Raw genomic sequence first — 21,540 nt, forward strand, 5'->3', positions numbered from 1 at the left:
GCAGGAGAACATAGCCCAGTGATAAAGCCAGTGGTAAAGTGTTCACTTGATGTGCGGTCGGTCTAGAATCGATTCCCATCGGTGGGCCCATTAGGCTATTTCTCCTTCCAGCCAGTGTGCAACAACTGGTATATCAAAGGCCAGGGTATGTGCTATACTGTTTGTGGGATGGTGCATATAAAAGATTCCTTGCTACTATGGAACAATGTAGCGGGTTTCCTGTCTTAAGGTTATATGTTGAAATTACCAAATGTTTGACATCCAATAGCCGATGATTAATAAATCAATTTGCTCTAGTGGTGTCATTAAACAAAACAAAAATTAGCTTTGGTTGCTGATAAAATACACTGGTTGCCAGGTTATTTGGACAAACCTAGGTGAGTGACCTTGGGTGACCAACTCAAAGCACCTATCAAAACACACACACTGGCCTGTAGTATTGTCAGGTGTTACATCAGTCTGTCACCTGTGAACATTAATCCACTAATCCGTGATCGTGGGTGAATTCTCTCTCTATCAGAGTACAGTGGATAATAGACGGCTGATTGATTACCAACAGTAACCCAACAATAATAGACTGATTCCAAACATGAGGTGACGTTTTCACCTCGGGAAGATCAGTCATTGTTGTGGAGACGACCACCTTACACAAATTAGATCGGGAGGCGTCCAGCCTAATTTAATAGTCCACTGTGTAACAATAATATACCTAATCAGGGTTTCTGCCAGAGGGTAAAACGGGTATGGCGCCATAACCAAATTTGTTTGCAGATTTTTTTTTTTTTTTTGAAGTTAAACAGTTGACAAAATTAATTACTCTTATCATTAATGTATGATTTTCTTAACCCTAACTCTGAACTTAACCCATTTTCTTTCTGTGAGAGGCCCCCCCCCTCCCCCATACACCCTGTTGACTATGGCTGCATTAAATTCCATAGCGCCATACCCAAAATTTTCTTTCTGACAGAAACACTGCTAATGTACATATCTGCAGGCCATTAGAAACTGGGGGGTGAGGAAGGAGGCTGTGCTTCCCACTCATAGACAAAAATACATGTGTATATAAAGATAAAAATATGGCTTGTGCTCTCCCCCATTCACCCACACCCCCCCCCATCCCCCCATGATGCCCCAACAGAGGTTAATGTTTTGTGCCTTCTCCCACTCCAAATATTGATCCTATTAGTCTGATATTATGCAGTGTTTGTTTGTTTTTATGTATCCAAAAATGAGGAATTTGAATTTGATTTGACTGCTATGTGTAGCTGACCCCAAAGCGTATTTTATCATTACATTATTACAGTGATTAAGGTGTATTGTTGAACTTGCTATATATATATAAATGACCCCCAAGTATATAACAGTTAATAATGTGATTCAGTGATTAATCTCTTAGGCATAGTAAGCTCCTTATACCAACAGTTCATTCTGAACCCCTCACACGGCCACACAGTTTGTTGCATTCTGCAGCCTTAGGGGCGGAATTTAACTCAGTTGGTTGAGTGCTCGCATGAGGTACCTGTGTTGCAGGATCAAACCATCTCAGTGGATCCATTCAGCTGATTGGGGATTTTTCTCGTTCCAACCAGTGCACCACAACTGGTGAAAGGTCGAGGTACGTGCTTTCCTGTCTGTGGGAAAGTGCATATAAAAGATCCCCTGTTGCATTAGGAAAAATGTAGTGGGTTTTCTCTGATGACTATGTGTCACAATAATCAAATGTTTGACATCCAATAGCCAATGATTAATTTAGCAATGTGCTCTAGTGGTGTCGATAAAACAATTCTGCAAATGTAGTGGGTTTCTTCTGTTGACTATGAATCATATTACCAAATGTTTGACATCCAATAGCCGATGATTAATAAATCAATTTGCTCTAGTGGTGTCGTTTAACATCACTATATACACATGATTGTGAACCTCGCACAATGAAATCAATGGCATTCCTGCATAGCAGTATATGTTTTGAATCATACATATATATAGTTAAAACAGGAAGAACTGTAACTTGTAATCTTTAAGTGGCAGTCGAAGTTGTGTTTACAGATAACACACACTTTGGAGTTGTTAAACATGTTCTACAGGGTCACATTGTTATCCAACAAGAAGAATCCTCAAGATTTGTCACACAACTTGACTTCTATGTCATGGTTCCAAAAACTTAACACCTGAATAAATACACAGTCTCCTTTATGAAATATTTCAGACAATCAAAGTTGATTATTTTCTGTTTTGAAATGAGTACAGGCAAATAAGAAAGACTTACTTGAAGGCAACATAAATTTGACTTACCTTCCATATGTTCTTAGGAGTTATTATCATTGTTATAATTTTTAACAAGCTAGCATGTACAAATTATACTCTCTTTTTCTTTTTCTTTGCTATCCCCACCTCTCTTAAGGCCATACATGTATTAAAAATATTATTTTGCAACAGATATTTTTATCAACATATTGTTTCATTTTAAAATTGTATGCTGGTACCAGTTATGGAGCACTAGTTGCAGGGTTTGTAGTGGTCTTTAAATTCCTCAACAATATTTGAATTTGAATTATTTTTTTTTAGGTCTTTGAAAGTCTTTAAATTGTAATAAAAGTCTTTACATTCTCACAAGTCATAGCCAAAGCAATGAAGTTATCTTTTACAGCTGCATGCACTTCATATTTATCAGTTACAAGGGTTAATCTGTCATGATGCTTGTAAAAAAGCTAAATTTGTTGTCATGGACAGCAAAAGTAACCAACCTGATTTGGTATTTTTATTGCATTCTATTGTCTTTGACCGCTGTGTAAAAGTCTTTGAAAGTCTTTGAAAATAGCAGGTAAAAGTCTTTGAATTTGTTTGGTCTTTAAGGCTATGAGCCCTGAAACAGGGAAAAAACTGATTATTTTATTAAGTAATAATAGAAAATTATTAAAGAATGAATGAATGAATGTTTAATGACACCCTGGCATGAAAAATACATCGAAGGTAAATGCGAAAATTAAGTGATGATCAACATCAGTATAAAAATTCAAGAGTTAAAATATAAAGAATTCTTTTTTATAGGTATTGGGTTATTTAAGAGAACAAAAGAAAACCCCTCCGAAACAAACAAAAAACAATCCCCCCCCCCCCCCCCCCCCCCCCCCCCCCCCCAAAAAAAAAAAAAAGGGAGAAAAAAGTTCATATTAAGTTGATTTTTGTGTGTTAGTTGGGTTACGGAAAGCAATGTTTTTCTGATTGATCTACATTTAATGAAACCTTTATTATTTGTTTTCTTGAGAGTTGTTAAATGGTGTAAATTATAACGTTGGTAGTTTTGTTTGCTTTGTACCAGTATACCTGTCAGGCCTATAGGTATTTGTGTATAGATTTAAACTACTTTTAATGTACACATTGACCAGAATAAGGACGCTCATTTTACATTTACAAAAAGATGTTTACTGTCTTGATTTGCAACCTATAAAACCTGTTCTTCACGGATAGTGTGTGTGTGTTTACTCATATGAAGGGAAGTCATATTATTATTTGGCACACACAAATATAGACATTACTTGGGACATTCTAGACCACAGTCCAGTAATTTAAAACAGGAACAGTGACAGAGTAAACCTGTCTTATACAACACCTTTGTAGATGAACACTATATTATAATTGAATATAATTATTATTACGTGGTATAATGGTATTACACAAACATTGACATTACTGTGAACTTTATTGACCAGAAACCATATTTGGATAAAAGGAAGAAAATGTTTTATTTAACAACAAACTCAACACATTTTATTTATAGTTATATGGCGTCAGACATATGGTTAAGGACCACACAGACATAGAGAGAGGAAACCCACTGTCACCCCTTCATGGGCTATTCTTTTCAATTAGCAGCAAGGGATCTTTTATATACACCATCCCACAGACAGGATAGTACATACCACAGCCTTGGTTATTCCAGTTGTGGAGCAGTGGCTGGAACAAGAAATAGCCCAATGGATCCACCGACCAGGAATCGATCCTAGACCGACCGCACATCAAGCGAACGTTTTACCCTGTTGATGGGGCCATTGGGCTATTTCTCATTCCAAATAATAAACCACAACTAGTATAACAAAGGCTGTGGTATGTACTATCCTGTCTGTGAGATCATTAGTATAAAAGATTCCTGCCTGTTATTAATTTTTAAAAAAACCAGGTTTCTTCTCTGATTATCTGTCTGGTTTTTAACTATATGTTTGATGTTATGTGTGTTGAGTGTGTCATTAAAATTGTCAATTCATTTTCTATCTTTCTTTTCCAAATAGTCTGAATTCAGATATGCTGTAGCATAATTAATGAAACATTCCTTCCGTTTCTTTCGTCAGTATGTTGTAACATCATTAAACATTGCTTTCATCTGACCATCCATCTTGTTTCACCGAAATGAGATATTATTACAGCACAGATCACTCATAACCTCCCTCCGTAATATATCATTCTCACTCAATAAGCGTGTCTAATTGAATCGTATTGAATGTTTAACATATACCACTGGAAATGGTTCTGCTTGAATAAGCGTTATTAGCAATCTGTTGTCCTCGTGCGAGTCCGGGATAAGGTTCAGGAACAAACGGAAATTCCAACAGTAGCGCGACGCCTTTGTCACACATTGTTATACTGGCTTACAGGATCATATGTACGTGTACCACTGATAGGAAACCATTCTTTATTGAGGTTCATTTAACGTATTATGCTGGTAATATATAGATGTACCGGTCTAGTTAGTGTGCAGTAGTTATAAGGCCAAAATTACGCTTTGAACGTTAAGATCTTATCGGAGGCCGGACACAGGATAGGCGTGTTCGAAACCATAGTGGTACATGGACACATTAAATCACTTAATAATAATGTTAATATAGCAGATTAATATGGTCCAGTTTAGAAAATAGGTCTTCATTAAAAGATTAATATTATATGGCATAGGTTGAGTTGACCAGTGTAGACTTTAGATTACTGGTAGTAGTCCTTTGAAGTTCTTTGTTATTTTTATTAATCACGCAGTAATAATTGTTATTTGAAGATGGGTCTATATATAGCAGCAAAATGATACAGTGGCTTATGGGTTGGTGTAACTTTAAATCTTGAATCAAGAAAGTCAGCATAGTATTTCTGAGGTTTTGCATTTACTATTACTTGTCCTACCGAAGTCTGGAAGGAATTACATAACACCTGCAGCACACACGTAAACATCAAAGAGATACTGTAATGTCAGATGTCTTGTCTCACAGAGGTACTATAATATCAAAGGTCACTGCTCAGTGAATAGACTTTACTTAACAATAAATACTGACATCTGTTACATCATTCCCAGTGTGTTTGGTACCCCAGCCTGGGTCAAAAACAGGGGCAGGCATTGTCCAGGTAACCATTTTCTCGTTAACACCTGCATTGTACAGGTACAGTTGAATTCTCCTGCGACAGTAGCCGGGTCAGACACAGGTGAGGAACGAAGACGTGAAACAGACCTTTGTTTAAAAGCACTGACCATGAGCAAATTATTACTATTAGGCAGTATAAAATAGTTATGGCTATGGACTTTTTTCTACCACTAAAATGCTTAAATTTCCCTTTTGGCAAATCTGGTTGCCTTAACATTTGTAATAGCTTTAAATCTAATTTATGTGAAACAGAGAAGGTGCATATAGCCTCCCCAGTACTCCGGGCACAAATAGGTTGTTTTTTGGGTTTTTTTTTTTTTGGGGGGGGGGGGGGGGGGGGGGGTATATATGTGTGTGTGTGGGGGGGGGGGGGGGGGGGAGTTGCCCTACACATAATTTTGGCCCAGACCACATCCACCTCTCATTAAAAAAGAAATAATAATAATAATAAATTAAAAATAAAAAGAAATAATAAATATAAGCTAAACAAATAAACATCCTGCAAAAATAATATCTATGAGGAGCAGCACATTGAAGAATTTTAACACAAAGATCAGAGAGCATTTTAAAACAATGTTCCATATATTTACACATAACAAAAAAAAAATCATGCATCATGAAAAAGTTTGTTTGTTTTGTATAAAGACACCACTAGAGCACATTGATTTATTAATCATCGGCTATTGGATGTCAAACCTTTGATAATTTGACATATAGTTTCAAAGAGGAAACCCGTTACATTTTTCCATTAGTAGCAAGGGATCTTTTATATGCACCATCCCAGATACAGGATAGCACATACCACAGCCTTTGATAAACCAGTCATGGTGCAATAGCTGTAACAAGAAATAGCCCAATGGGCTCTCCGATGGGAGTCGATCCTAGACCGACCGTGCATCAAGCAAGTGCTTTACCACTGGGCTACGTCCCGCCTGCATCATGAAAAATGCAATCTCCTGTACTCCCTAGATACTCAGGTACTTTGTGCCCTGGAATTTAACACCCTGGTACCACCAACATTGTCCTCATCCAATATTCTCTTGCTTACATTGCATTGCCAGGGTTGTTGTTGCCAGAGGATAAAACGGATATGGCACCCAAAAACATTTAAGTTAAACCTTTTGACAAAATTAATTTCTCTTATCATTACTGTATGATTTTCTCAGTGCTAACTCTAAACTTAACCCATTTTCTTTCTGGGGGAGGCCCCCCCCCCCCCCCCCCCCCATACCCTCTCTGTTGACTGATTTCATTCAATTCCATAGCACCATACCCAAAAAATATTTCTGGCAGAAACACTGATTGCATTATCTGGAATTGACATTTCAACCTGGTATAACTGCATCTTTGCATTTAAACTTGTTTTTGGGGTGGGTTATATTTGCTTACTTTTTTTTTTTAATTTAAAAAAACAAATATATATATATATATATACAAAGCAGCGACCTTTGATAGTATAGTACCTCTGTGAGACAAGATATGACATTACAGTATATATATAATGCCCTAAATTAAATTGATTCCTCCATAAAATTAATTAAGAGCTAGTAGAATTATCGATCAGTTTTTATTAGTGTTATATCATCAAGTTTTCATCACAGATGATTTATAAATGTGTTTTTTTTAGTAATTTTGGATCAGTAATGCAAGTTCTGTATACTTTGTAAAAAAAAAAACCAAAATATTTTTTTTTTATCATAATTATATATTAAAATAAATGTGGATTTTTTTAATCATAATTATATATTAAAATATCTAGCAAACCTTAATTAATTTTTTTTTTAGTATATTAAATTAATCATTAATTATAGCTTGAACTTTTCCCCAAACCGACAGATGACCTCTTAATTCAGTGTTAGGTTTAACATGAGCTGATTGGAATTATTCTGTAGCAGGACATAAACCATATAAATAGGGACAGCTGGCCTGGTTTTTAGTGTCAGTGAATGTGTATGACATGTTGACATGTCAACAGACATTAGCCTGCAAGCCAAGTCAGTCACGGATGACATATATTGTACGTGGGGGCCGGCAACTGGCAAACTGCAGCAGTATATTTCTCTTGCTTTGAGGTTAATAGATATAAAGCCGTGTCTGTATGGTAGTTATGCACTGGTTGTAATTATACATGTCATGTGCTAGTGGATAAACAAAAGTTTGTGTGTTCTGTTTAACGGTACCACTTGAGCACATTGATTTATTAATCATCAGCTCTTGGGTGTCAAACATTTGGTAATTCTGACATATAGTCCAAGAGAAGAAACCCACTACATTTTGCTGTTAATAGCAAGGGATCTGTTATTCATCCTGCAACCACTGTTTCTATTGACAGATTATGATGACTGATTAAAACAGTCATAAACATATACTAGCAGATTATCACTTTTGACGTCACTCATATGACGTCACACGCATAGCTGCATTACAAAATAGCTCATTTGACCTCTAGGTCATTGTACAATGTGGCTGAAATAACAAATAATAGCTGTGGGCCACTAATTAGGATGGAAAACCCCCCAGAGTCCATTAATAGCAGTAGATCCCACAGTCCATCACACCACAGCCACAGTGCGTTACCACTCCAGCTCTTATTTTCCTTTGAAGATTACATGTATCATCTGTGACTATTGAGTACTGGTGATAAGACCGGCATCATGGTTAGGTCATCGGTCTACAGGCTGGTAGGTACTGGGTTCGGATCCCAATCGAGGCATGTGATTTTTAATCCAGATACCGACTCCAAACCCTGAGTGAGTGCTCCACAAGGCTCAATGGGTAGGTGTAAACCACTTGCACCGACCAGTGTTCCATAACTGGTTCAACAAAGGCCATGGTTTGTGCTATCCTGCCTTTGGGAAGTGCAAATAAAAGATCCCTTGCTGCTAATCGGAAAGAGTAGTCCATGAAGTGGCAACAGTGGGTTTCCTCTCAAAATCTGTGTGGTCCTTAACCAGATGTCTGATGCCATATAACCATAAATAAAATGTGTCGAGTGCGTCGTTAAATAAAACATTTCTTTCTTTCTTTCTTTTTACTGGTGATGATTTACATTGCTGAAAACGTTTGTTTTGAATAACGACATCACTGGAACACATCAACTTTTGGATGTCAAACATATGGTCATTTTGACACCTAGAGGAAAGCCACTACCTTTTCCCCATTATTAGCAGCAAGGGATCTTTTATATGCACCATCCCACAGACAGGATAGCACATACCATGGCCTTTGTTATACCAGTCGTGGTGAACTGGTTGGGACGAAAAAAATAGCCCAGTAGGCCCACCGACGGGGATCGATCCCACACTGACTGTGTACCAAGTGAGTGCTTTACCACAGGGCTGCGTCCTGCCCCTTACATTGCTGAAAGAAGAAACAGAAAAGGAGTGGGAAGCAATCTTTACATGGGGCGGGATGTAGCCTAGTGGTACAGCACTCACTTGATGCGTGATCCGTTTAGGATCAATACCCAACCCAATTGGGCTATTTCTCGTCCCAGCCAGTGCACCACGACTGGTATATCAAAAGCCGTGGTATGTGCTATCCTGTCTGTGGGATGATGCATATAAAAGATCCCTTGCTACTATACTAATGGAAATAATGTTGCGGGTTTCGTCTCTAAAACTATGTCTGAATTACTAAATGTTTGACATCCAATAGCTCTAGTGGTGTTGTTAAACAAAACAAACTTTTACCTTACTCCTGCCCCTTTTAAAACAGTGATGCAGAAAACTTGAGATAAACATGAATAAATTCTGGAATAGTATTAAAAAAATTTTAAAAGATGGAAAGCGAAAGTTGCTTGTGAGACTCATCAGCAGAAGGTATATATTGTGCATTTTTAGAGCCATTTTCTGTCAGTTTCCAGCAGTGGTATACCAAACCTGATCTTCTCAAAAACATAAAATGTGAAAAAGAATCCATATTAAGTGGATTTACCTGTCAACTGATTTGTAACTGAGGAAAATTTCCGTCTCTCTGCGGTACAAGTTAATTCTGCATGATGTGTTTATTGATAAACAGACTGGTGATAAATAGGAGGCTCTGTCTGAAATAAACACAGCTATTTGTATAAAAACGAAATCCATTGATTGAGTCTACGCCAACAGAAAGAGATTTGCCAAATTCTTTGTGGTTCTTTTCGTCAATCAATCATCCTTGCAGATCACAAAAACAGCAAGTACTAATTTTGTAGCTACGGTTATATATATATATAGACAATTGTTTGACAGTTATAGTTATGGAGACAACTTGGTTGTACACTAGCATTAATTCTGTTAATCGATAAGTTCCTGATCATTATCATTTAATGCTACATGTATGAAACAATTTCTGATTTAAATTAATTTAAACATTCCAAGGTTTTTTTAGTTTTATTATTTAATATACATTTGTGTATTTAAAAAAACGACAAGAAAAACCAAAAAGAAAGAAGCTTTTGCCTTTTGCTGAAACTCCAAATATTTTTAATACTGCGTTAGTCTTCTTTATTTGAAAACCCCCAAATTGAAACAAAACTATTTTAAATAATGTTACTTTTATCCATATGTTTGCACTCATTTCGCAGGACAAAACTGCTGACACATTCACATTTGCTTTGTTTCAGCACACCACTATATTACATTGATCAGTTAATCATTGGCTACTGAATGTCAAACTTTGATACAGTTGACACATACAGTAGTCTTTAGTGAAAAGTCCCTACATTTTACAATGAGTAAACTTTGTTTTTTGTTTAATGAAACCACTAGAGCACATTGATCAATTAATCATTGGCTACTGAATATCAGACATTTTGTAATTCTGACACATGGTCAGTAGAGGAAACTTGCAAAGGATCTTTTATATGCACTTATCCACAGACAGGAAAGCACACATACCACAACCTTTCACCAGCTGTGGTGCGCTGGTTGGAATGAGAAAAAACTTTACCATTAGTAGTGCAAGGAATCTTTTATATGCACTTTCTCACAGACGGGACAGCATATACCATGGCCTTTGATATGCCAGACTGGCAGTCATGGGACATTAATTGGTATGGAGAAAAACTCAGTGGGTCATCTGATCTAAGCCTGCCCTCAGGCAGAATCTAAAGAATATCTTGGCACGGTCATGTCAGTGTGCTCCCATAAATCACTGTCAGGTGTTCCCCGTCCCGACCAGTGACCCACAACAGGTTTATCAAAGGTCACGATCTGTGCTGTCCTGTCTATACAAAAGTACACATAAAAGAGCTCTAGCTACTACTGGCACCTTTGCCCATGACGTAAAACCCTCTGACCTGATCTGACCTGACTGGGAAAATGCTGTGGATTTGTCTCTTCGATTAAAGAGACAGACACCTAGTTTCAGCCCATAAAAATTAACACTAAATTTAGTTAATTTACAAACCTGTAACACATTTGGATAAAGTTACAATTGAGTGAAACATGAGTCTGTGACTTTGAAATGGTAAAATACCCTCTAAAAATAGACTAAAACTCGACTCCATAACTGTTCTCTCAGACGCATGTGCGCTTTTAAAAATATGAGAAATGCATTATGTGATATTAAAAACACCAGGATGACCAAAAACACTTCGAATGTACGGAAAAGGATAATTTAAACAATAAACTCTAAGTAAAGTATGATTTCAGTTATCAAAAATGGCTCTAATAGTGAAAAATATGCCTTAGTGTTTAAAAACTAGGGTATGTCCCTGTAAACTCAGAATTATCAAATGTCTGACATCCAATCGCTGATGAGTAATTAACTGTTAGAAATTTCTGTGTGAACAGTTTATTGTCTTATACATTTAGTACTGTAACCGTTGTTAGTCAGCATGTGTTGGTCTGTGACAAATCTAAATGTCAAGACTTTAAGCTGAACGCGGTATTGATCAAGCGTTTCATTGGTGTAGTAGATAATATAATAATTACCAGGTATTGTACCATTATCATACAATCAGTTGTGTGAAACCGACAAATCTGCGTGGTGATCTGTTAAGCGAGGTACAGGTTGCAGGCTTTGATCTATTACAGGTGACAAGACAAGTCAGGTAGATGTAGCTGGGTGTCAGATTTCATGGTGATATCAAAATCTCAACCCATAAATCAGACACTTATGAGTCCAGTGGGAAGCTCTTGTACTTAATGACACGTACAATGTGTCTGTCTGTTGGTGTTTTTATTACAAGAAATGCTGTTGAAAGATTAAAAAAAAAGATTAATTTATTAGTTTGTTAAAATAAAGAATATACCTTTTTAAATCTTAAGAAATTGAAGGTCTCCTTGTTGGTTTAAACTACAAGAAATTGCAAACATTTTTTTTATAAAAATTAAAATTCATAATAGTAATAAAATTATAATTTAAAAACATCACAACCTAGCTTTTCCAATCAGTTTGAAATGCAGAAAATGCATTTCAAAGGAACGTACAGGTTTACACATATATGCAAAAAAGAAAGACAATGTTGTATGCACGGGATGGACATGCCCGGAACCTTAATGGTATAGCAGCATGTTAAAAAGTACTCTCTCTCTGTCTCTCTCTGTATCTGTCTCTCTATGTCTCTCTGTCTCTGTCTCTGTCTCTGTCTCTGTCTCTCTCTCTCTCTCTCTCTCTCTCTCTCTCTCTCTCTCTCTCTCTCTCTCTCTCTCTCTCTCTCAAGTAGTGTTAATGCTTTAATGTCTGAAATAATTTTTTCTTAAAAACATGTGACGGTTGACTATTTTGTCTAAATTGATGTTATAATAATTTGTTTCTTTTTCAGAAAAACTTTTGACTTCGACTGGCCGAGAACTAAGACGAGCGTTATTTTCACTGAAGCAGATCTTCCAGGTTAGTGAAGGGAAACCGGCTGACGTAGATTCTTTGAACTACAGTAACCTGTTTTTACAGACACTTCCAGTCTTCTTAGGATATTAGGCTGTAGTTTATTGGTGGAGTATTCCACTCTGTTGTGGGGTCACATGATTGACTGCACCTAATGGAAAGAAAGAAGGAAATGTTTTATTTAACGATGCACTCAACACATTTTATTTACAGTTACATGGCGTCGGACATATGGTGAAGGACCACACAGATATTGAGAAAGGAAACCCGCTGTCGCCCTTCATGGGCTACTCTTTTCGATTAGCAGCAAGGGATCTTTTAAATGCACCATCCCACAGGCAGGATAGTACATACCATGTCCTTTGTTACACCTGTTGTGGAGCACTGGTTGGAATGAGAAACGCCACTTTACCACTGGGCTACATCCTGCCTCCTCATAGGATTGACTGCACCTAATGGACTCAAATTGAAAAACCCATTCACTTTGTATACTTCATATACTGAATAAAAAACGGAATTGTGTTATTCCTACTCATGCCTTTGAATTAAAGTGTAGCAAGACATTATCCAGACACATGTGCAGAGGAGAAGGTTTGGGATCAAACCCTCTTCTCTTCCCTGCTCCAAGCAAATTGTTTTTTGATGTATTTTCTGGGGTGGTATGACCCAAACCCTCTAAAAACTTTGCTAGCAAGTCTAGAGTCCCCCCTCCAATTTTCTGAACACACGTTTGTCATCACAATTCTCACTTTGATATTTCCAAAGTGGTTTTCAGCTAAATTTATGATATTGTATTTTTTAAATAATGTAAATAATGACCTATAATGTCACTTCCAGTTGGGGCATTTTGGGCTGAAAACCCCCAAATCTATGACTTGTGCTTGATTAGGGTGACATCTCTGATCAGTCAAATAATTGTTTAAACCTGCGTTGTCAGTTGCAGATTAGATCAACCTGATATAATATTTTCTGATTATTGATCAGCCTCAAGGTTTAGTGATTTAAATTTTAAAATTTATTATTGTTATTAAAAAAAAATAAAAAATTCAAATCACATTTGTGGGGAAACTGTATTACACCAGGGGCCTATTTCACAAAGGTCTCTTAGGATCTGCTAGACAACAAAGCATCCTCTTTACAAGTCTTTTTGCCTTGCACTGTGAGATCACAAAGTTGTGAGACTTTAGTGAATTAGGTCCCTAGTCTTTAAATTATATGCATTTAGTTCTTTTAAACTAAACATAAATAATTATGAGCAAAAGTTCTCAATTTATGGCTATTCCATTCAATACTCAGATTTTAAAATTTTGCCGTAATAGTTTTAAAATACTCATTCGTCTTTCATTGGTATGTGCCAGTCCAGTAATACTCTTCCCATGTGTATTGGCAAACTGAGCAAATGTTTTGTGTATATCTTCATCTTTTAGAGTTACAGATGAACTTTCATGGGGTTATACCCCTTTTTTAAAGAGTTAAATTACCTTAGTTTGACACCCACTGGCTTATGTATTTTTCGTGCTGGGGTGTCATTAAACATTTATTCATTAAAGAGTTGGTTGGTTTGGGATCGATCCCCGTCAGTTGGGCTATTTCTCATTTCAGCCAGTGCACCACGACTGGTACATCAAAGGCTGTGGTATGTGCTATCCTGTCTATGGGAGGGTGCATATAAAAGAACTCTTGCTGCTAATCGAAAAGAGTAGCCCATGAAGTGGCGACAGCAGGTTTCCTCACTCATTATATATGTGGTTCTTAACCATATGTCCGATGCCATATAACCGTAAATAAAAAATGTGTTGAGTGCGTCATTCAATAAAACATTTCCTTCTTCTCCTTCCATTAAAGAGTTATTGCCCTTGGACTTAGGCACTACAAAAACTTGTTTGGTCTGGTAGGGGACATGTATGACTTCATCAGTACTCTCCGAATGCTTGTTTGTGATTACAGGTGTGATTTACCTGATGGACTAATCTCATGTTTTTATTTTTGTGACAGGATGATAAGGACCTGGTCCATGAGTTTGTCAACAATGACGGTCTGGACTGTCTCATCAAAGTGGGGTCTGAGTCCGACCAGAACTACCAGAACTATATTCTTAGAGGTGAGGTGACGTTATTTCAATAATAACACATAGAGTAGTAATATACTGTAAATAATGAAATCCATGCAAGCAAGTTATTAATGTAAAACTTGTGACCAGTTTATCAGTGCAATAAATATACAGAACTTCACATACGTTGTTTTCACTTCCTATATATTGCACGAGTTTATTTGGAACAAGAATAAATATATACCATGAGACCATGTAGCAGTCGAGTGGTATGTTCTTTCACAAAATAAACGAGTGCAATAAATAGGAAGCGAAAACAACATATGTGAAGTTCTGTATTTAATACATACCTTCTTTTATGTTTTACAAAAATGTTTTTAATTTAACGTCATAACACCACTTTGTTAAATCTATGATCAAAACTCCTTTCATGGATTTGCTTAACGTTAAGATCATGCTCTACGACAGCCTTGCGTAATGTTTTAAATACGATGTGATGTAATTTGTAAATCATATATGACGTCAGTAAATAAAGGCGCTAACTGCAGTAAAAATAAAAAAGGAATTCCCCATTTAAGAGTTCAGGTCCAGATCACACGTATGTGCAATACAAAATAAATTTATCACACGGTTTAAAAATGTCTTTATCACTATAGTAAGATTAAATAGGTATGTAATAATAGCTTCAACCACTACAACCATAAAGAATGAAAAATAAAACAAAAAAAATAAATGATTTACTTAAAAGACATGCATTCTGGACAAGTTAAACAAACAGTCCACGAGTTGTTGTTGTTAAATAAAATATGTCTTCCTTTCTTCCCTGTCTAACATACCCAAACTGTTGACCTTTTGGGTCAAACTTGACAAAGCTTCACATTTTGAACTTGTGTAGTGCAAGCTTTGCTGCCCTTTCTAATACGTGACTCTTGTATGCATGTGATTCATAATTTATGATGTTACAACCACTTTGACAAATTGAAGTTAGTGTTAGCAAGTTGTTAGGAATATAACATTTAAGTGTGAGTCAGTGTCCAAAAATAGTGTCCTTCCTTGCCAAGGAAAAAAAAAACTTACGAAGGACATATCAGTGCATTCAAATGATGAATTCATTATTCATCTTTGTTCCACAAGAGTGACGTGTAAAGGTGCACATTACAGATATGCCTGCAATAGTTTAAACTAGTGGAAACAACGTAAAAAAAGACTCATAAAAGAAACCCCAATAAATAACTTAAAGAGACATTCCTGAGTTTGCTGCATTGTAAGATGTTTCTGTTAAAGAGACATTCCTGAGTTTGTTGCATTGTAAGATGTTTCCAACTAATAAAATATTTCTATGATTAAACTTACATATTAAATATATTTTCTTGTTTGTAATATCAGTGTCTGTATATTCAATGTGTTTCTGGTCATCTTAATATTTGTAAGAAGCCCAAACTGGATTTTGTCTTGAAATAATTTTGTATGTATGAAAAAAACTATTTTAGGAATTAAAATGAAATTTAACCTAGTACAAATATTAGAACGATCAGAAACACGTTTACTATACAGCCACTAATATTTTATGCAGAAAAATGTGTTTTATATGTACCGGTAATTACATTCGTTAAAAAGTCTCTTTTAGTCCATAACATCTTAAAAAGTCCCTTTAGGACATTCAGGGTTTTTTTCTTATTACTTTCAAAGTAACACTATTAATGCAATAATTAATAAATCCAGTTATTACAGTCACACAGTTTAAGGTAATATTAAAGGGAGTTACTTTAAATTAAACAATTATAAAATATACAATATACTTTAAAAAAAAAACGTTTGTGTGTTTAAAGTTGGGGCTAGTGATATGAATATGGTTATTTTAAAAGTGACTACTTTTTTATTATTTGTGTATTTAATGTTGGGACTGATAATTTAAATATGGTTATTTTAAAAGTGAAATATTTTCAATATGTGTGCCACTAATTTACAGTCTGTGTGTATTTAATGTTGGGACTGGTAATTTGAATATGGTTGTTTTAAAAGTGAGTAATTTACAGTATTTGTGTATTTAATGTTTGGACATGTGATTTGAATATGGTGTGTTCTAAAAATGACTGATTTACAATGTGTGTGTGTTTAGCCCTGGGACAGGTGATGTTGTACGTGGATGGGATGGAGGGAGTGATCCGACACAACGCCACCGTCCAGTGGCTGTACACACTACTCGCTTCGAAGGTACGTCATTTTAATACGCTTGGCTCAGTTTAAGTGAAACCAGTCATAGTTAACCTATGTAACGCATATTTTAAAAGTGAAACACACGGATGTGTTCAATGTTATGCCTGCTTATTTAAGTACACATAACTGATTCATTAAAATCAATGTTCAAGTGAGCTCCGTGGTCTAGTGGATAAGCTGCTGGACAATCAAGCTGACGACAGTGGTTCAAATCCCGTCAAAGCTGGCTCACACATTCATTCATCTTTCTCATGTATCAATCACCATCTGCCTGTCATTATCATTATCTTAATATAAAAAAACTTTCCAATTTCTCCCATGATTTTAATCTGTTTCGACCCTTTCTGTCAGTTTCCTCCGACTGTGTCTTCTGAGCTGTCCACACCATCGCCTACCTGTTTCATCTTCCTCCATAGGTGCAGTCTCTGTGTATTTCCCTGCACCCACCTGGCATCCTCGTCCTCTGCTGCTAATAAAGCTGGTCTGACCCATGGCACTAATTAACGATCACCAGTAGTAGGGGTGCATAGTAGGTGGTTACAAGTGCCTCTTAACAATACCAGAAGTAACTACTGAACACTCCCTGAAGTGGTTAGACTAAGCCCACAGCTAAAAGCTGATGGGGAATGGCAGATGTGTGGCATGGATAGCCACAAGAGACCAGCACCTGTCGTGATTGGAGAGACAAGGACTGTGATGTGGAGGTGGACAGCGAAAGAAATTGAAAGATAGGAGGAGTTGTCAGATCGGGAAGAAATGAGATGGAATTCAAAGGAGAGAAAGGAAAGGGGGCAGTGGGATTAAAAATCAAAAAATCAAAAAAAAATCATAGGCAAAAATTTCGCACTTATGACAATTTTGAGGCTGCCTATTGCAATTGTAAACCAGTAACTTTTGTAACAAATGAACATAACTTAAAAAGCAAAAATTATCCACTCAACCAATGGCAATTATTCCAAGATTTAATTTTTTATTTATTTATTGTCACTATTTCACTATGGCACAATCAGAGAAGGGTGTGTGGATACCATTACATATTTCATGATAATTTCTATGGCAATAATATAAAAACAAAAACAGGAATGAACAACCTCCAGATTCTTCTTAGATCGTAGCACTAACTGAATCAACTACTGTCCTTGTTTGATTTAAAAAAAATATATTTTTGTTTTATCTCTGAAAAACAAGAAGCGGTGCCAAACAAAATGAGACATAACAATAAAACACTATGTGAAATGAGCAACCACCATTCTATATATATATTCTGTAGTGATGTTCCAGAGACTGATTGTAATCTAAAATTGATAGATTGGGCTTTAGTGATGTGATGGTCTATTATAAAAATCCATAATCGATTACTGGTATTTCAATAAATGTTAACTGCAATTGTTCCAACAGTTAGAATGATGAAATGTATGTAATTATGATGGGGGTTTGGGTTTATTTTCATGTGTACCATATGTAAAGAAAACATAATATATTAAATGAAATTAGCAATTTGTAGGGCCTTTCCTGGGTGACATACATGTATGACAATAGGTGCATAGTCTTAATAATTCAAATCCTTCTAAACTTCATAATATAAAATTATAATTCTCACGAGTATGTAATCGGAAGTCGATCGGTTTGTTCAAGCTGATTATAAATCATGGTTAAATTCTGCCCGATTCTCAATACTTATGTTCAGTATTTATGCGGCAATAATGTAACCATATTAATGTGTGTGTGTGTGTGTGTGTGTGTACATTGATACAGTTTTCGTACATGCTTCTTATTAATAATGTGTATTGACAGGGTCGCCTGGTGGTGAAGACGGCTCTCAAACTGCTGCTGGTTTTCCTTGAGTACACGGAAACCAACTGCATGCAGGTCATCAAGGCAGTGGAAGTGGTCGACAGGAGAAGAGGTGAGGAGGCTGCGTAGAGAAATTATATAAGACATTATTCCTCCTTTTTGTGTGTGAATGTATAACAGTTGCAAGTTGTACAGAATTGTGTAATCACGCTACATGATTTTATACTAAATTTGTGATAGATAAACAAATGAAAAACAATTAATCGTAATTACAAATAGCATAACTCATGTACTCTTAAAATACAGATAATTTTGTGGGGTTTTTTCTTTATACTTCGTTTTCAAAATACAGCTGTTAATATTCATAGCAGACTGGTATGCTGAGCGTCTTCCTAAAGCGATGTAATTAATCTATAGTGTAATCTGTAAAATGTAGTTGCCAGTATCTTCTATTTCCTGTTTCCAAAAACATTTTAATCCCATCTTTATATCGTGAAAAAGTAGATATTAATGGTCTTAAGTGAGATAAGGAGGACTCAGTCTTTACAGACGTTTTGTACACTCAGTCTGTATAGTCCATTTTTGGGGGCTAAGACCATTATTACAAAGCAAATGTGTGTATATGTACACTGTACATTTAGTGTTTGCATTGCTGTTATTTGTACTGAATTAATATCACAAAAATAGTCTGAATCTGATGTTATGGTAAAAAAATGAAGAGTTTATTTCAAAAACAATATATCCAGTTATATCATTTTTGAAAAAAACAATACATAAGTGTGTATCACACGAAGCCTGGTTTTAAGATCATCTTCAAGGGGCACATTTTAATCAGTTATATAAAGTAACACAGTTTATTTTAAATTTGAATTTAAATTATTATTTTTAGACTGTGCTTTCCAAAATACAATTTATTATTATTAAAATCCCACTTCCCCATTCAACTTAAATTTCTAAATTGACCATTAGTATTCTGTCCCGGACTAGACCACTGGCTATCCAGGGGCCGGGCCCGAGATGGACATGCCCGAAACCTTAATGGTATAGGGGCATGTTAAAAGGTACCCTCTCTCTCTCTGTCTCTGTCTCTATCTGTCTCTCTCTCTCTCTCTCTCTCTCTCTCTCTCTCTCTCTCTCTCTCTCTCTCTCTCTCTCTCTCTCTCTGAATGGGCATAGATTTGACAGACATTTTATTGTCATTTTGTTGAGCTGTACAAACATCAGTATACGTTCACTGCCAACTCCAAACTATGGAAATTGACATACATTACGTTTTAGAAACATTGAACTCTTTAAATAACAGTACATAACTTAATGTTGGGTATATTTGTCGTGCTGCAGGTGTGAAGCTGTGGACGAACGTGATGAACATTCTGGCTGAGAAGGAGGGGTCCGACTCGGAACTACTAGTCTACACCATGACCATAATAAACAAAGTTAGTCATCCACTCTTGTTATCTAGAATTATAGGGAGTAGGAAATATTTTTTTAACGACACAGCTCAACATATTTTATTTTCAGTTATATGGCGTCGGACATATAGTTAAGGACCACACAGATATTGAGAGAGGAAACCCGCTGTTGCCACTTCATGGGCCACTCTTTTCAATTAGCAACAAGGAATCTTTTATATGCACCATCCCACAGACAGGATAACATACCATGACCTTTGATATACCAGATGTGGTGCACTGGCTAGAAAGAGAAATAGCTCAATGGGCCCACTGATGGGGATCGATCCCAGATCTAACTGCAGGCAGCCTATTGCAATGTTTCGATTTGGCAGGCTTAGTCTTGGCATCTTGTAACTCGTCTATGTCGAGGCATCATTGTGAGCATTGCAGCTTTAAATACCCATCACTACTCCAATCTTTTCCCCGAGTTTCACATGCATTCGCCAAAATCCTACAATATCACGTCAATTTCCTGCAATTGTTGCACAACGTGCGTTACATTTAGTGGGTTACCTCTCTTAAGACTATATATATCAGAATTATCAAATGTTTGACGTCCAATAGCCGATGATTAATAGACAAAACACACTTCTTTTGAACATTGATGTTGCGTAATCTCAGTGTTTTCTTGTCTGTTTGCCCAGCTGATCAATGCAATCCCGGATCAGGACACATTCTATGATGTCACGGACGCGCTGGAGGAGCTGGGGATGGATGACATCTCACAGAGACACATGAACCGGAAAGGAGCTGACCTTGACCTTCTCACTCAGTTCCAGAACTACGATGTGAGTTGTCTTTCTTTTTTATATACACCAAAAATATTGTGGTTTTGAATTGAATAACAGGGAAGAAAAATATGATATATGTATCTTTTAAACAAGATTTGTAATTAATTTATTTCTTAAATTTTCTAAATATGGTTACATATATGTCAGTTTTTCAGCCAAAAGTAATGGCGTGCACTATTGCACTTGATTTAAAATTTAAGTTTATGGGGCTGGCATACATGTAATATAAGTGATCAAAAGCTATATAATAACAAAATTGCAAACCAAAACACAAACAAAACTGCTTTCTTTTATGGTTTTTCTGAAGTTTTCAATCTATAGAAATCTTTTTTTTTCTTTTTTTTTTTAAACCATGATTTTGGACGTGATCAGTCCTGATTGTCTGCCCTTGAATGAAGAACTTTTAACATGATTGGTTTAACAGCCAGTTTTATGTTAACTCCAACAGACACCAGCACATTTAATGTAAGAGGGGTTTTTTTGGGTTTTTTTATTTTCTAGGCTTGTCTGAAACATGAAGATGGCCAGGAATCAATGGCAGATGATCAAATGGAACATATCAGGTTGGTATCATTATTCTCTTTATTTATTGTTGTCCACAGCAGTGGCAATTCTTCCTGTTTAAGCAGGCGCATGTACAGGATATTGTGCAGGGATGGGGGTTTGACACTGTGGCGAGCAACGTTTTTAGGGGTGTTTCCCAGAAAATACATTAAAATGAAGAAAATCACTAAGCAAGGAGGGTTTTCGACCCCCCAAAATCTCACTTATACACACAAGCCTGTTTCGGCCATGTTGTAAATTCAAGGCTCGAAATGAACAGATTGCAAGAGGTGATTGCCACTCAGAATACGCAATATGTTTTCTGATAATCGGGTGCATGAGCAGCTCTTGCTTTCCATCATAAAGTATTACACAACTGTAGAATTTATAGCAATACCTGTGTACTAGAACTGATTCACAATGATTTTACAATGCATTATTAGGCTATTCATTTAAGTGTCCACAGAAAAGTAGACAAAATG

At 36.3% G+C, this 21,540-nt stretch overlaps 1 protein-coding gene across 4 annotated transcripts in view; it reads left to right on the forward strand.

Annotated features, from left to right (window-relative positions):
- Positions 1 to 21,540, forward strand: part of LOC121388545 (FH1/FH2 domain-containing protein 3-like) — a 140,643-nt gene that overhangs the window by 78,596 nt on the left and 40,507 nt on the right. For all 4 annotated transcript variants that reach the window (XM_041519924.1, XM_041519922.1, XM_041519923.1 and 1 more), the window contains exons 7-13: positions 12,148 to 12,215; positions 14,205 to 14,310; positions 16,379 to 16,473; positions 18,271 to 18,382; positions 19,612 to 19,706; positions 20,369 to 20,512; positions 21,017 to 21,078. In XM_041519924.1, the coding sequence (XP_041375858.1) occupies positions 12,148 to 12,215; positions 14,205 to 14,310; positions 16,379 to 16,473; positions 18,271 to 18,382; positions 19,612 to 19,706; positions 20,369 to 20,512; positions 21,017 to 21,078 (682 nt within the window). The remainder of the gene's footprint in view (positions 1 to 12,147; positions 12,216 to 14,204; positions 14,311 to 16,378; positions 16,474 to 18,270; positions 18,383 to 19,611; positions 19,707 to 20,368; positions 20,513 to 21,016; positions 21,079 to 21,540) is intronic.

Source organism: Gigantopelta aegis, chromosome 14 (genome assembly GCF_016097555.1).
Source record: "Gigantopelta aegis isolate Gae_Host chromosome 14, Gae_host_genome, whole genome shotgun sequence".
NCBI classification, from domain to species: Eukaryota; Metazoa; Mollusca; class Gastropoda; order Neomphalida; family Peltospiridae; genus Gigantopelta; species Gigantopelta aegis.